Genomic DNA, 14525 nt, shown 5'->3' on the forward strand with positions numbered 1-14525 from the left:
TTAGTACCTCATTGCTGTAACAATTTAATTGGTCTCCATCTCCCTCCTTATTATCATTAGTAGAGGGATATAGCCCTATCTTTGATGTGTTCAAACTCAGCAAAGCTGGAAACAGATATTTTGTTAAATGTAATTCCTTTTGGTAAATTCATTTCTATCTGCATTGCCCTGTGACCTTTTTATCCCTACCAGGAACACTTCTGTAGCCTGCAGAATGGGAATGTACAGATCATGCCTTTGATGCTGAGTTAATTTTAAAAGGAAAACAACAATTAATACCTTATCAAACAGTAGAATGTATCATTATTACAGATTGTTACTTGAGGAAACTGTTAGGTGTAACTAAATTAAAATCTGTATGTTTTCTTCTGAGAAATACACCCTGAACATTTCTGTTAACAATTTTTTTTTTTAACTTTTACAGTTTACATCTTGCCTGAGTAGGATAGGCTCTAAGTTTTTTTTTTTTTCCTCCATGTCATTTTTTCCCCAACTGTTTCTGTTAAAAACTGTCTATAATGAGAGTGGCACTATCAGAGATGCCAGCATCTGCTGGAGCAGCTGTCCACTGCGCCTTGCTCCATGGGACAGCAGCCGCTGCGAGGAAACATTTCCCCACAGCCTCCCAAGTCTCTTCCCATCTTCTGTCATGCCTTCTGCAGAAATGGTTGGAACATGTTTTTTATAAGAGGGCTGAGTGAAGTGTCCTCTAAGTAGGGTGGTGGTTTAAGATTACTTAGAAACTTCAGTTAATGCAGACACAGCTTTGCCTTTGATTAGCCAGGCTAATAGCAGCGGGCTCGTTATGCCAGTGTGCTTCAACCAGCATGTTTCAGGTCCTTAAAATTTCATGGGTTTCTGGATAGATCCAATTTCTCAGCTACTCCTTAGCAACTTGGGTTTTGTGTTCTTGAGAGAAGGCCCGTGCCATTGTGCTGCAGCTCAGTTTGGTGGAAGCCTGCTTGAGTTGGTCTGCTGTGGTGTGGAAGCTGGATGCTTGGTGGGCTTGAGCTCTGCGATGTACTGTGCTCTTGGATCAAACAGAGATCATCCAAGTTGTATTGCAGGAGGTGCCCTGAGGTGAGGTGGTGGATTTTGCCTGGGAGTGATTTTAAAAGATAAGCTCTGTGGCTTTGGAGAATTTATCCATTTGCACTGAATTAATTTAGATTTATTGACATACGAGTTTTTGTGCATTAACAGTATGGTTTTCAATACTTTCTCATAGAGAACTAATGAAATTAGAGATGGAGAAGACCCATTGAATCATGTGGTTTTTCTTACTTCAAACTTGTCATGTGAAATACATGAAGTTTTCTCAAAGCCCCTTCTGTGAACCCTACCCATCGTATGAAATGAAGGGGAATGCAGAAACTTTCACTTCAGGCAGTGGTTACTGACTGACGTCCAGCTCCTGTTAGCCTGATACTGTGTAGTAAAAGTACTTCTGGAGTAAGGTGTTGCCCAGGGTTTTAAAGAGTTGAGGAGGAAAGAAAAGAGGAACCCAAAGAGAAATACAAGGGAGTCCACATTGTAGACCCAAACCCAAAGCAGTATCTGTCTGTAGTGGTGGTGTTACAGTGATTCTTAGATTTTTTTTGATGAAAAAAATGTAAATTTGATTATTTTTCACGTCAGACAACTAGCTAAGCATTTTTCTTCTCAAACTTTCGGTAAAAAGCTTCACGACAACCTGAGTTCTGCTTGGTTTGCATCTTTTTCTGTTATCTGTGAGTGAACAAATACCACTCATTCTTTTTTGTGAAAATTCCAAATTTCCAGAGAGTATTAATAGATATTTGCTGATTTTGGGAGTGGGACCTCACTTAGAAATTAGATTTTAGAAAACAAGGTCAAGCACTGAGGAATCTCTCTACCCATTTGAATTTCAATTACTGATACTTGCAGCAAAAGTTTGCAGTCTGCAGACGGTGTATGAGACTTGGAAAGTGTTTGTTAAAAAAGTTCAGAAAGTGTAAATTTGAAAAGGGGTGAGCTTTTGCTAATAGTTCACAAACCAAAGACAGTGCTAATTTTACTGCATATTATTTCAGCTGCTAAGCATAACGCAGTAGTTCTTCAGAAAGAAAATGAATGAGTCAGATTTTACATTGAACAAATAATAAACTAGGTGCCAGGCCACAGTTTTAAAGATCGCTGGGTTTGTAAGAAGTAGAAAGGAAGAAGTTGGTGGTAGTCACAACTGGCTGTGAGAAACATCTGCAGGTCAGTGCAACTGGTGCCATCTTTGTGGCAATGACAAGTGGTGGGCCAAAGCTCAGGGTCAGTGGCAGGTCTTATATACCTCTCTTGCTTGTGCAAATTATTTGGGTTAAACTCATCACAGAAGAGGGTGTTCAAATCCACTATTTCTGAAGATAAATATTCTTTTCCTCTCATTTCACTGTTCTGAAACAGAGGGATCCAATAAAATAGTCTTGCAAAGCAGTAGTTTTCTCTGGTGTATATGTTCTAACCTACATGTAAATAAATTTCACAAATGCAAATAAAAATTTAGTGAAAACATATGGAAACAGACCAGGAATATTTGGGTGTCTTGAGTCAGATGGTGAAAATGAGACAGTTTCAAATTAATTTTGAAATTTTAATTTGAACTTGGGTGAAGCATTCACATCAGCATGTTATCTGATATTAAGGAAAAGCAGTTCTATTAATCAGTGCCTAATGTATTTATTATAGGCATGCACTCATGTCTTGCCTTCCCCAGAACAAATGTTTTTCCTAGGTGTACTTGAGGTGTTTTCCCCATGTCAGTTTCTTCGCAGTTTGAAGTTTTTAATTTCTTTGCAGTGCAGCCTTGTTAATAGCCTCCTCATGTGTAAAACAAGTATTATTTCTTTAAGATTTTCAAAAGGTTTTGCCTTGCTTGTCTTACATTAGTGTATATTACCAGCATTGTCATCAGTTGTCCACATTGCCAGTGTGCTGAGGGAAGCATGGATGTTAATCTATGAAGTACATTTGAAGAAATGCCCAGCGATAAAAGCATTAAACCACTTACAGCATTTTCAGATAAAATCTTTTTATTTTTTAATTTTTTTTTTTTTTAGTACATGCATCATGAATGAATCTGCTTCTAGTGGAAATGGTCAAGAGTTTGATGTATTTAGTGCTATGGACTGGAAGGATGGCATAGGTACTTTGCCAGGAAGTGACCTAAAGGTAAGATACATAATTTTTTTAATAAGCGAAATAAAAACGTTAAATGGCAAAAGAATGCATTTCACAAGCTGGTGTGTAGGTATCTGCTTTTATGAATAAAACATGAATCGCAGCTCTTGAGTTAATGTAGCCTGTTACCTTTTAGCTCTGGAGTTTCTTGATTCAGTTTCTGGTGCTGGCACAGACAGCCGTCATCCCTGTAGGAAGGCATAAATTAGCACAGCCTCACTATATAGACAGAAGTAATCAAGTGCACAAAATCCAAAAGAAAAGTGTGAAAATACAGTCCACTTAGAGCATTATATTACTGTATCATTAAGAATCTTTATACTGTCATTGACTCTGACAGTCTCATATTCTTAGTTCTTTTTATTTCTAAAAATAGTTTATTTTTGCTATGCTTTTGTCATGTGGGTGCCTAGAAAAATGAATAAAGTGAGTGCATCTGAGCTTGGTGTAGTTTAGAAATTTGAATGATAGCAGAACAGTACTTCTAATTACATTTGTCACACTGGTGGTATCTACTGAAGTAAATGATAACAATTTTGTTTTCAAAATATATATTTTTTAAAAATTTATGTGATACTTTTTAATGTGTTGTCAGAAGATGTCTTATGTTGTATTAGCTAAAAATACAGTTTCAATATTAGAGACTTCCTTGCACCTATTTCCTGTTGATTTTAGTCAATATTTTCATATCATTCCATTTAGACTAACATTGATGAGGTTTTCTCATAGTTTATGTTTTAAAAAGAATCTCACAAGAAAATATGTTTTTTAAAAGAACTTCATATACTGTTGTGCCTGTGCAACAATTTCTGTTGTTGAAGAGTCAAAAAGTGTTTGAAATTCAGGACATACATGTTGTGAGTGTGTTTTTGTGTTGTTTTTTGTAAATCACACAACCATAGAATAGAATCACAGAATAATTTTCTTTAGAACAGACCTCAGAGCACCACCTCGGAGCACCTCAGGCCAACTTGACTGAGGTTGCTCAGGGCCAAGTCCAGTATGGATTTAGTTGTCTCCAGGGTTGGAGATACCACAATCTCTCTGGGCAGCCTGTTCCAACATTTGACCACCCTCATAGTGATTTTTTTCTTTTTATAGATACTTTGTTGGACAATTTCCCCTTTTGCAGCTTGTGCATGTTGTCTTTAGTCCTTTCACTGTGCACAGCTGAGGAGAACCTGGCTGCATCCCCTCTCTATCCTCCCATTAACTACTGGAAGACAGCAGTAAAATCTCTCCTCTGTTGAGAGCAAGCAAACAAGTTTGCTCAGCTTCTCCTTGCATGTCATTTGCTACAGTCCCTCTTTGTTTTAGTGGCCATCCACTGGACCTGCTTCAGTATGTCAGTGTCTTTCTTATGCTGGACACAGTGGTCCGTACATAGTCTCATCAGTATTAAACAGAGGCGAATAATCAGTGAATAATCAGTTCCCTCGACTCACTGGCTACGCTCTTGCTAAAGCAGCCCTGGGTGCTCACGGCTGCCTTTGCTGCCCAGGCACATTGCTGACTCATGTTCAACTCACAGGGCATCTTCTGCAAAGTTGCTTTCAAATAGTCTGCCCCCAGGCTGTACTAGTGCATGCAGCTGTTCTGTCCCAGGTGCAGGGCTTTGTGCATGCTTTTGGTTGTAGACCTTCGTGAGATCTTGTTAGCCATTTTTTCAGCATGTCAAGGTCTTTCTGAATAGCAACGTAGCCCTTCAGTTTTATCAGCCACTCCCTCCAATGTGATTTACTTTTGCTGCTTCTACACGTAGAGAAGCCTTTCTTGTTGCCTTTGCTGGTTTCTTCTGCAGCTGAGCTTTGGGTTTCCCACTTCCATCATTGTACACCGCAGCGATATCACTATATACCTTCTCTGTATAATGTTTCCCCTGTTTAACCTTCTGCTTACCTCTTTTTCCATTTGGACAAAGTCAGGAGTCCCTAGTTCATTCATGTTGGCTTTCGTCCACATTTACTTAACTTCTTGCAGATTTGCATGCGTTACTTGCCTGGTGTGAAGTCCCTGGAGATATATCCAGATTTCCTGGGCCTATTTGCCCTTTAAAGCAGTCTCCCGTATGATCCTGCCAAGCAGATCTGTGAACAAGCCAAAATCTTCCATTCCTGAAGGCCAGTGCTGCTGTTTCAGTACTTGCTTTTGCTTCTTTCAGGATTTCAGACTTCACTGAAATCTCATGGTCGCTGCTGCCAAGCCTGTATCATCAGCCTCCACATCCCTGACCAGTTCTGTATTTTTTTCGTTCTTTTGTTTCTTTCAGTTCAGGCTTTTCAAATTCCTTTTTATTTTAATAAGCAACATTGTGTGAAAGGCAAACATAATATTGAAATGTCAGAGAAATACAAAAGGGAACAATACAGAAAATATAATAATCTCATATAAATCACTGGTACATGCTTTGTTCAGTTCTGGTTACCCTATGTCAAAAGAAACAAAACCAAAGCAAAGGTTGGATCATTAATTAGTAGAGGAATGGGAAAGGTTCCATACAAAGCAGAGGAGGGGAGTGGGAGGTGCAGTGGAGGGTAACTTTGAGAAATCACGTAAGAAGATTCTTAACTATGACCTGTTCAGGAAAGCATGAGCTTCATTTTAAGGTTGCTCTTTGGTTGTTTTTTTGTTTTTGGTTTTTTTTTTTTAATTATTATTTTTATTTAGAAACAGACAGGTACTTGGTTTTTGGACAGATACTCTTTTTTTTTGGTCCAGGCATTAGGGAAGACACAGTCAGAGCTGCGATGATAATGTGTCCAGAGTGATGGAAGATAAAGAGAGAATTGGCCAGACAGCTCATTCTGGTTTTGTTTTTGTTTATTGTTTTTTGGGGTTTTTTAAATGCAAAAGCAAGGTGTTACTGGATGAAATTGAATGGAGCCATTCTAACACTGACTAAAGGAAGAATATTATCTAACAAGGCAGAATTGGCCTGAGGAGATCACTGGACCAGGGAGCATCAAGACTCAGTGAAAGTCTAGGTGCTTGTATCGATACCAAAAAATTTGACCTATTAGAATAGTAAGGATTTTTAAGCTTTCAAGGTAATTGTAACAATTCATTTTTCAGGGCTGCTTCTAAATGGTCAAAAGGGTGACTAATCCCTTGAAACTGTAAATGTGATCATGATATGTTACACTTTTTGTCAAATTCTCAGAATAGGGTTAATGTGGATGGTTTACCTGAACTGCTTTGATACTCTCTCCTGAAAGAAGAAGAAAATGAAAATGGCATTACCATAGCAGTTACTTCTTGTAAGCTTGCATGTATCTTTCAAAAATTATAATAGACTTGTTCCACTAAAGATACCAAACCATTGCCATGTATATACATTGAAATGCAATTGAAAAATCCACTGAAAACCCTCTAGCAGCAAGCTGCACAAATCCAAAGATTCTGTTTTTACAGCTTGGTAATAGATTGGAGTTCCTGTTTTTTTATAATAAATAATAAGCAATAGCTGAACTATTCATTGCAGACAATGTATTGCTTACATTCTCACATTTAGTCATTTCTCTTAATAAAATATTGGGGAAGATTTTCTTTGAACACTCAGATTTGTTAAACTGTATTGTGTGAGCATTCTTTGAATTAAGCATATACCAAAATGTTGAAATGCTGCTTTTTAATATAGACTTTTTGGGAGTTACCTACTTGAAGTCCTTATTTTTAGTCATGTAAGTCAGATGGCATTTGCTTCTCCTTACTGCTTGCATGGTGAAGTTTCATACTTATTTATATATATATATATATATATACACACACACACACAGAGACATGCTTAAGAAATCTCTTTTCTTGTGTGCTATATTAATATCCAGCCTCCTCAGATTATCAGGCAAGTATATCTGAGCAACCATTCTTTTCAAGAACCACTTCATTTTTCTGAATATAAGTTCCTCTATGAATAAAAGCTGGTAAGAAAACTATTCTAAGTAATGTAAAATTTTCTCAGTATTTTCTTATTATTGCTTAGATTTAACTTTCTTTATGATATAGAAGAACAACTAAATCAGAAATAGGAAATTGTGTAATTTCTTTTTGTTACAAAGTCCTATGGGCAGTTTCATGCCTGCCAGACTTTACCGAGATGGGCTGCGCCAGAGGGCACTGACTTCCCAGTCCAATCAAAGCAAGGGAGCCGGGTCAGATACCAAGCCTGTCTGCTCAGCCATGCCATGGTCTCTTACGTCTGCATCTGTTCCCACACTGGTAAAAAGCTGAAAGCGTTCTTTCCCTATGATTTTGGGCAGTGTAATTGTTAGATTTTTGTCACCTGTAGTTGGAGAAGGCTGTGGAAATACATTCTCATACAGATTTTATTGAAACTCTTCAGCAACAATAGTCAGAAAATAGTCAATACTCCTTGAAAGCCGCTTTGAGCATGCTGTGTGACAGCTACATAGTGAGTGGTTCTGGAAAATGCTAGGATTTCAAATTATACAGGGAATAGGGAGAATTAAAAATTGTACAGTATGATGCACCAAGGAATGAGAACAAAAATTTTAGCATTGTATATTAGTTCTTTCAAGATGTTTAAATAAAACAGAAAACTTGAATTCCAGTAGAGTTTAAAATAGTTTACAAATTACAGAATGCCTTCATGTGTCAGGCTGAGTAATGTATGCTCATCTGAAAAACATCAGTGCTTACCAGTTACTCTGCATGGTGTGAATGTAAATGTGAAATACTTTTCTTTTTTTCCTTTTCTTTTTTTTTTTTAATCTGTGCTGAGTGCACACAGTAACACCATCACTTCACGATTTAAATGTACTCATTAAATTGGAAAAGCTGTAATAATTTACAGTCACTTCCTAATGCAGTGACAGAAGTTTAAGAAGTACTCTGTAATGAGTTTTCTGGTGCTTGTGTTTGGAAAGTGAGCTGTTACATACTGCATGGACAGAATTTTGGTCATTATTTTCAGCTTGCAAATTGTGCTTGAATGGAAAAAAACAGCAAAGCAAAACAAAAGATGATGGAATTAACCTTTAAATAAAGTGGGGCAGCTAATATCATAGGAAACCAGCTATAACAGTGGAATATGCATGGTGGAATAATGGCCACTGTTGCTTTGTATTTCCAGCTGTGTTGTGCAGAAGGTAACAGTGTTGCTGGATGCATAGGTGTAGCAACTCCAAGCAGTAAAGTGCGTCTGTCCACCTGCCCCTTTTGAAATTGTGTTCAAGCTTGCTTGAGATAAGTAACATTTTGAAAACAACTTTTTTTTCTCACCTGATTATATGTCAGAAATACCAGTAGTGTCTCAGGCAATAACTAGGTACAGTGCTTTTTTAGTGCAGAGCTATTTCTGTCCTCACGCAGTGGCATGTGCTGCACTTTGTATCTGGAGAGGCATTTCTCTCTTGGGAGAGTCCCTGAGAGTGTCCATGGGAAACATCAGCAACTGGGAACTGGTCAAATCACTGCCTTCACCGGGAAGGCACTATTCCAGAGAGAAGCTAAGATTCCCTTCAAGGAAGCTGGTAAGAGGTAGCACAGGGAGGGGAAAGCAAGGCAGAATAGATGTTCTCTGACCACATGTGAGCCTCAGCAGGTGTACCTAGTGGCCTGGTCTTTTCCACATGGAAGTAACTTCTGTTGCAGTCTAATGAAGTTCATTAGCTCATGCTGTGCTTCATCGCCATAGATTTCTGGTTAAAAGTTTGTGTTGTCATAAAATGATTTTAGCTTGTTTAGAAAAAGAAAGACCAAAAAGGAAATTTCACTATTAAAATTGCTAAAACTCCAAATTCAAGAAATGCCAGAATTAGGTTTGCCTTTGGATTTTTAATTGGGCTTCCTCATGTGTAGTTACGGTAGAGTCTTCACTTAAGTGATCACATGCTATTTTGCCACAAAATCTACTTTGTCATTTGCTGTAGATGCTGTTAGATTTATAAATAACTGGCCAGAGGATTTCAGGAAGGAAAAGGAATAGTTTTGCGATTAATGCAGGTAAATCCCACACAGGAAAGCTTAGTGCTGCACTTGCTTCTACCACAGCCTTCCTGTGCGGTGCTGAACAACTCACTGGAACCAAAACTTTGGCAGATGGCCATTCATTTTTTGTTCGTCACTTGCTTGGGTTCCCCTTGAGATATTAGTGTTTGGTACCTAGAAATATTCTGGCCAAAATAATTCGGAGCCAGAATTGCTTTGAAGGTCCAACTTCTGGATCAATAAGTGTCATATTGGCTTCTGGCTCTGTCGCTGATTTATTTGTCACCTTAAGAAAGTGTGTTTAGCTGCAGTTTCCTACTGAGGTGGAGATAATAAGGCAACTGAGACTGGAGAGAAATCATTGAGAAGCCCTCTGGTAGTAAGATAATTCTTGAGCACTCAAGGCAAGGGAGGGAGTTTGGAAGAGCCTGAGGACTGTCTAAGAATAAAGTAGATAAACGTTACTGCAGACAAGACTGAGGTATCAGCGGTTTGCTGGGGAAATGTCAGTCTGTCTTGGTGAAGGTATATGTTTTCTGATGGTACCCAAGCTTTCAGTCCAGAAGTGATGAGAGAGTGTTCCTGGTTGGTTTTTTTTGCGAGGTAGGGGAGGGGGGAAGGTTGTAATTTGATAGTAATCCTTTCCTGCTTGTTCCTGCCCAGATAGGAAAAAGCCTGTTCCTTTTGGATGCAAATTTTCTGTCGTCTTTGTTACTTCAGAATTGGGCTAATGCAGTGTTGCTGAAGCATCGTAAAATCAATCGAAGATTGTTTGAAGTGCTTGACTTTCTTGCTGACAGCATCATTCCACTGGTGGTGGTGTGGTGGTGGTGCTTGTCCCTGTCCCTTGGTCATGGTGTGAAATTTAATCTCTGCTGATTATGATTTAGGGAGCCCTAAGTAGCCTGGGGTCCTACTTCAGTTTTTTGTCTTTGGCTGTACTTACAGAGCAGGAGTGTGCAGGCTGGATCCCTTGTCATCACTAAAGAAAGTGAATAGTTTGGAGCAGAGACACGTTCCCATAACCTTCTCTGTCGCTGAAAGAGTCAAAATTTTGTGACCAGGCAAGCATCATGGATCACGTGGTTACTGAGTGCTTTGAAATATGCTGGGAGCAGAGTACTCAGAAGGATGAAGAGCTGGGAAGAGATATTTTTATGCTCTATTGTAAGTGGCTGAGAACAGACGTTTTGTTTCAGGAATTAGTTTGCACTGCTTTGTAATAGTAATTGCTAGAGTGCCTAAAGCTTTTTTAGATACATGCTCTTTGTTATTTCAGTGGGATTTTTAAAAAGAGAATAAACAGTCATTCTACTTTCCAACCGTGTAGAGTAAATAAGACTGGCTTTATTGCTTGAAGAAAGAATATAAAAATACCCAAGAGCTGCCTCATTTTCTGAATGCTGTCCAGCCCCTGCCTAGGGCAGGAGTTCTGTGGATTGTGCATGTAAAGACTGTGTCACACACAGAGAGAAGAGGAGAATGGTTCAGTGAACAAGTTCTGGCATTTACTAACTTAGTCAAGTAATACGTAAAAAATAGTTTGGCAGGTAGCAAGATGCAGCTGGACAATGGAGTGTCTTTAGGCAATTCCTTTGCTTTAAAGAGAGGAAGAGCTGTAAGATGCCAGAAAGGCTCTGATTTATCTGAGCAGTCCCGTTGAAATCATTGTGATTAAACGGTGATTAAAATCAAGAATGAGAATAACTGTTTGCTAACCAGAGATCGGAGTGTAGTCCTTTGGCTTGTATCACTGGACTCCCAGGTGTTGGTCCTCTTGACAGACTGCTGTATAACTCTGCTACTTTAAGTTTAGTTACTTCATAGGCATAAAGTAACTAATGATAGAAATTTTGCAGGTTTCGTCTGAGCTAGTCCACAATCACATTGTTGTGGGGTCAGGATAAATTTTGTTCCTGAAGTTACTTTCAGAATGCAATTGTCCTTATTGCAATGAACTCTTTGTCCTTATGTTGCCCAGTAGATGGTAGTGTTGGCTGTTTTTTCTAATTTATTTTAAAGCTGCATTAAGATGTGTGGGATTTTTTTCTTCTTTTTCCACCTTTGCACTTCATTTGTTCTTGCTTTTTCTTCCTTTTTATTTCTACCTGTTCTCCCAAGTAATATTTTTACTTTGTATAAAACAATAGCAGCCTTTATTCTGATTTGATCTCTGTGGGTACTAATGAGATCTTGTATACCCTTAAAAGAGCACAAGTAACAGCAAATGAAGGTACTCTGATCTGTGATGCTCTGAATTAGACACATCCAACAGTGGGGACTTGATTTTAGACTAGATGTATGTATTACTTCCCAATAGGTTGGAGTTTCTAAGAGTTAATCTGCAATATAGTAGACATTTCACATTGTGTGCAAGTTTATTTTTATCCCGCATAGTGACAAATACAAAGAGTATTTTAATAAAATGTAGAGAAAGAGAACTGAAAGCTCTTTTAGCATATAATTTCCCCTACATAAAACTACAGAGTGCCTTCCAGCCTGCATGATAAAGCAAAGATCTTTCATTAGAAATGGAAAGGTCCTAAAGCCACTGGAGGAGGGACAGCAGAAGCCCACCTGCGGTGTTATGATTAGTTACGTTCACTGAGAAAAAGTGAATTTGCATGGTTGAGCCCAGTACATGGTGGGTAAAGAATGATGGGCTGATGAAGAAGATGGAGCACCATTTTCATAAGAAGAACAGAAGGCGCTTGTGCTTAGCCTAATAAAGTCAGGTTTCGGGATACATCATTCCTTGCTTCAAATGTATACCTGGAGAGTAAGTGCTAGGGTACTAGAGCTGTGTAATCCATAGGGTAATGTTGGGCTAGGAACAAATGGGTATAAACTGACTATGAATAGATGTAAATGAAAAGTTACAAGAAGGTTTTTTGAGAAAAACATTTAGGAATGGACTTTGAGTGGAGGCACTTGTAACAGAAAATCTGGCTGCTTCTCCATTGCATCTGAAACATTTATGAAATACTTTGTATTATACTATCGCCTGCAATAATCAAAGGCTTCTTCTGAGTGACTTATGATACTTACTCCAGTCCTGTATAAATTTTAGTGCAATTTTAATTTAAAAAAAAAAAATATGTTTATTCATAGTAGTTTTGATTCCTGTAGAAGAACTTTGCATGTGGACAGACAAAAACGGTTCAGAAAGTATAATGCTTGATTATTATTTATTTAAGCCTTGGTTTCCCTCAGTGTGTTCTTTATTGGTTGAATGAATATTGAAGTGTTCCTGGGGATTAAATTAACAGTCATATAAACTGAAGTCCTGGTATATCAGGGCATCGTTTCCGAAGAATGTGAAAATGTATCTCAGCTCTGAGTAGAAGGAATCTCTTATTGATGTTTAGGTGGAAGCTACTGTTTAATTTCCTTTTGATCCTTCTGATTGCCCATTATGCTTGCCCATTAATAGTTGGACTCATCCTGCCAACTAACTCAGTTTATGACATCTTTGTGTGAAAAGACCTGCAGTAACTTGAAAATGTGTATTTTTTGCCTGTGTTGCTCACCTGTACGTGAAACTTTGAAAGTTAGATTTTCTATCCAAATTTATTTATTTATATTTATTCCTGTTTATCTTACTGTGGATTTGCTCATGAAAGCTGTTGAGGTCTCATTCTCTTCTTTGTTGCCTTTTGACCTTTTAAGACCATTGGTTCCATCGGGTGGGATAGAGAATGATCTTCTGAAGAGGTTACTTAAAATTTGCAAACAGGCGTTTGACAGAAGTCAAGTGGATTAAATTCATACCCAACAAGCTTTATAATTTATTCTCTTTTAAACACTGAAGGGACAAAAATCAGGCTTCTCTGTGAGATTACTTAAAAAGTACTTGATAATGGCCTGACTTCGTTTGCTTTAACGAGGACAGGTTTAAGGAAAGTCCTTCCATCCAATGCAAATTTGTGTATTTATTTAAAGACTTTTGTAACTCGAAAACAAGTTTTTACTTCTCAGAAAGCTATGGATCCATCCTCAGAAGTTAGCTCAATGGCACTGTTTCCTTCCCTCTCTATCAACTGCTGTGAAATTTCAGACTGTCAGGACACCTAGGGAAGTCTAAGGCATGACTCCTCTTACTATATTTTGTCTTGGATCACCAAAAATAGAGGAAATTATGACAGAACCTTTACCTTTAGTTTTTTTGTCATGTGCTTTCTTAGTAGAAGAGACTTAGGAAAGTGTTAAATTTTTCCATAGACACATAAACCACCATTAATCTAGATTCTTTTTTGTCATGCTTCCAACAGTAGACACTAGTTGGCACATTGCTGTGGCAGCTCTCATCCTGTGATGGCTTTGTGCAGCATGCTGCTCTGTACATCTATTTATCCTGTTTTTAAGCAATTAACCTCTGTCACAAGTTTTTCGTTGCTTTTCCTCCACAGCTAAAACCAGAGTACAACTCCCCGGGTCTGAGGCATTTTTCCAGTCAGCTATGGAGAGCTCAGCATGCGCAATTGTGCTGAAGCTGTAGCTGGGGAAGCAGTGGGCAAAAGCAGACATACCTGCTTCAGGTCTGTCTGAACAGGAGCTGGAGGCCTCTGGCACTGATAAAGGGGAGGCTGCAGGCAAAAATGGGAGATACAGAGGTCAGACGAGGCAGCGGCCCGGTAGCATTGTCACACCCTCCCGCCTTCTAAGGCAGTAGCACGTGGTTACTCTCCATCACTGAGTCCGTCATAGCGTGGTGGCCCAACTGCTTCAGAGCTGCTTCCTTAATGCTCTCACATCCAGTTCAGCTCTTGCTGCCATGAGTCAGCCCTCTGAATCCAGAAGGGCTGGGGGCTCGCTGCGCTAGCTAGGGTGACATACTTGTATACCCCAGGAGGACCCAGTGGAGGAGGAAAGCATGTATAGTGTCAAGGCTGAACATCATTTGGATCATGCAGAAATATCCCAGGTATAATTGAGTGTTCAGAAGTACCTTTGGTGTATGTATGTTCTGGCTGATACTGTGTGAAGGTGCAGGAGAACGTTTCCAGAAGTTGGTTAGTAACCTCTCTGCGACCTGTCGGTCAGTGGGCTGCAGCACTGTGTTTTAGTCTGTGCTCGCAGCCTGCTTGCTAAGCCAGCTCTTGCAGAGTTAGAGCTCTTGGGAGCAAGGAAGGTTTTCCCTCCGGCATCCACCTGTTGCAGAAGCAGCAAAGCACCAATAGCAGAAACGAACTTAACCAAAATAGGATCCAGGCTGGGTGCGTAAGTCAGCTGTAAGACATGAGGATCCTCTTCTGAATGGTAACTCCACTGCTTTTCTTTGGGTGGAACAGCATGGATGTCTGTCCACAAAGTGGAGTATGAGCACATGCTGTTAATTGCATTTGGTTGCCTTTCGAAGCTGAACTCCTGGTCTTTCAGTCCAGATG

At 39.0% G+C, this 14525-nt stretch overlaps 1 protein-coding gene across 11 annotated transcripts in view; it reads left to right on the top strand.

Annotated features, from left to right (window-relative positions):
- The window catches only part of L3MBTL3 (L3MBTL histone methyl-lysine binding protein 3), an 84366-nt gene that overhangs the window by 6879 nt on the left and 62962 nt on the right, over window positions 1-14525 (top strand). For 9 of the 11 annotated variants that reach the window (XM_055810175.1, XM_055810180.1, XM_055810184.1 and 6 more), the window contains exon 2: window positions 3072-3183. The exons of 1 other annotated variant lie outside the window; for it this stretch is intronic. In XM_055810175.1, coding sequence (XP_055666150.1) covers window positions 3082-3183 — 102 coding nt within the window. In that variant the 5' untranslated portion in view covers window positions 3072-3081. Of the gene's footprint in view, window positions 1-3071; window positions 3184-14525 lie in introns of those variants that run through there. One more of the 11 variants, XM_027795746.2, reaches the window with a different exon arrangement.

This window comes from Falco peregrinus, chromosome 7 (genome assembly GCF_023634155.1).
Source record: "Falco peregrinus isolate bFalPer1 chromosome 7, bFalPer1.pri, whole genome shotgun sequence".
Classification (NCBI taxonomy): domain Eukaryota; kingdom Metazoa; phylum Chordata; class Aves; order Falconiformes; family Falconidae; genus Falco; species Falco peregrinus.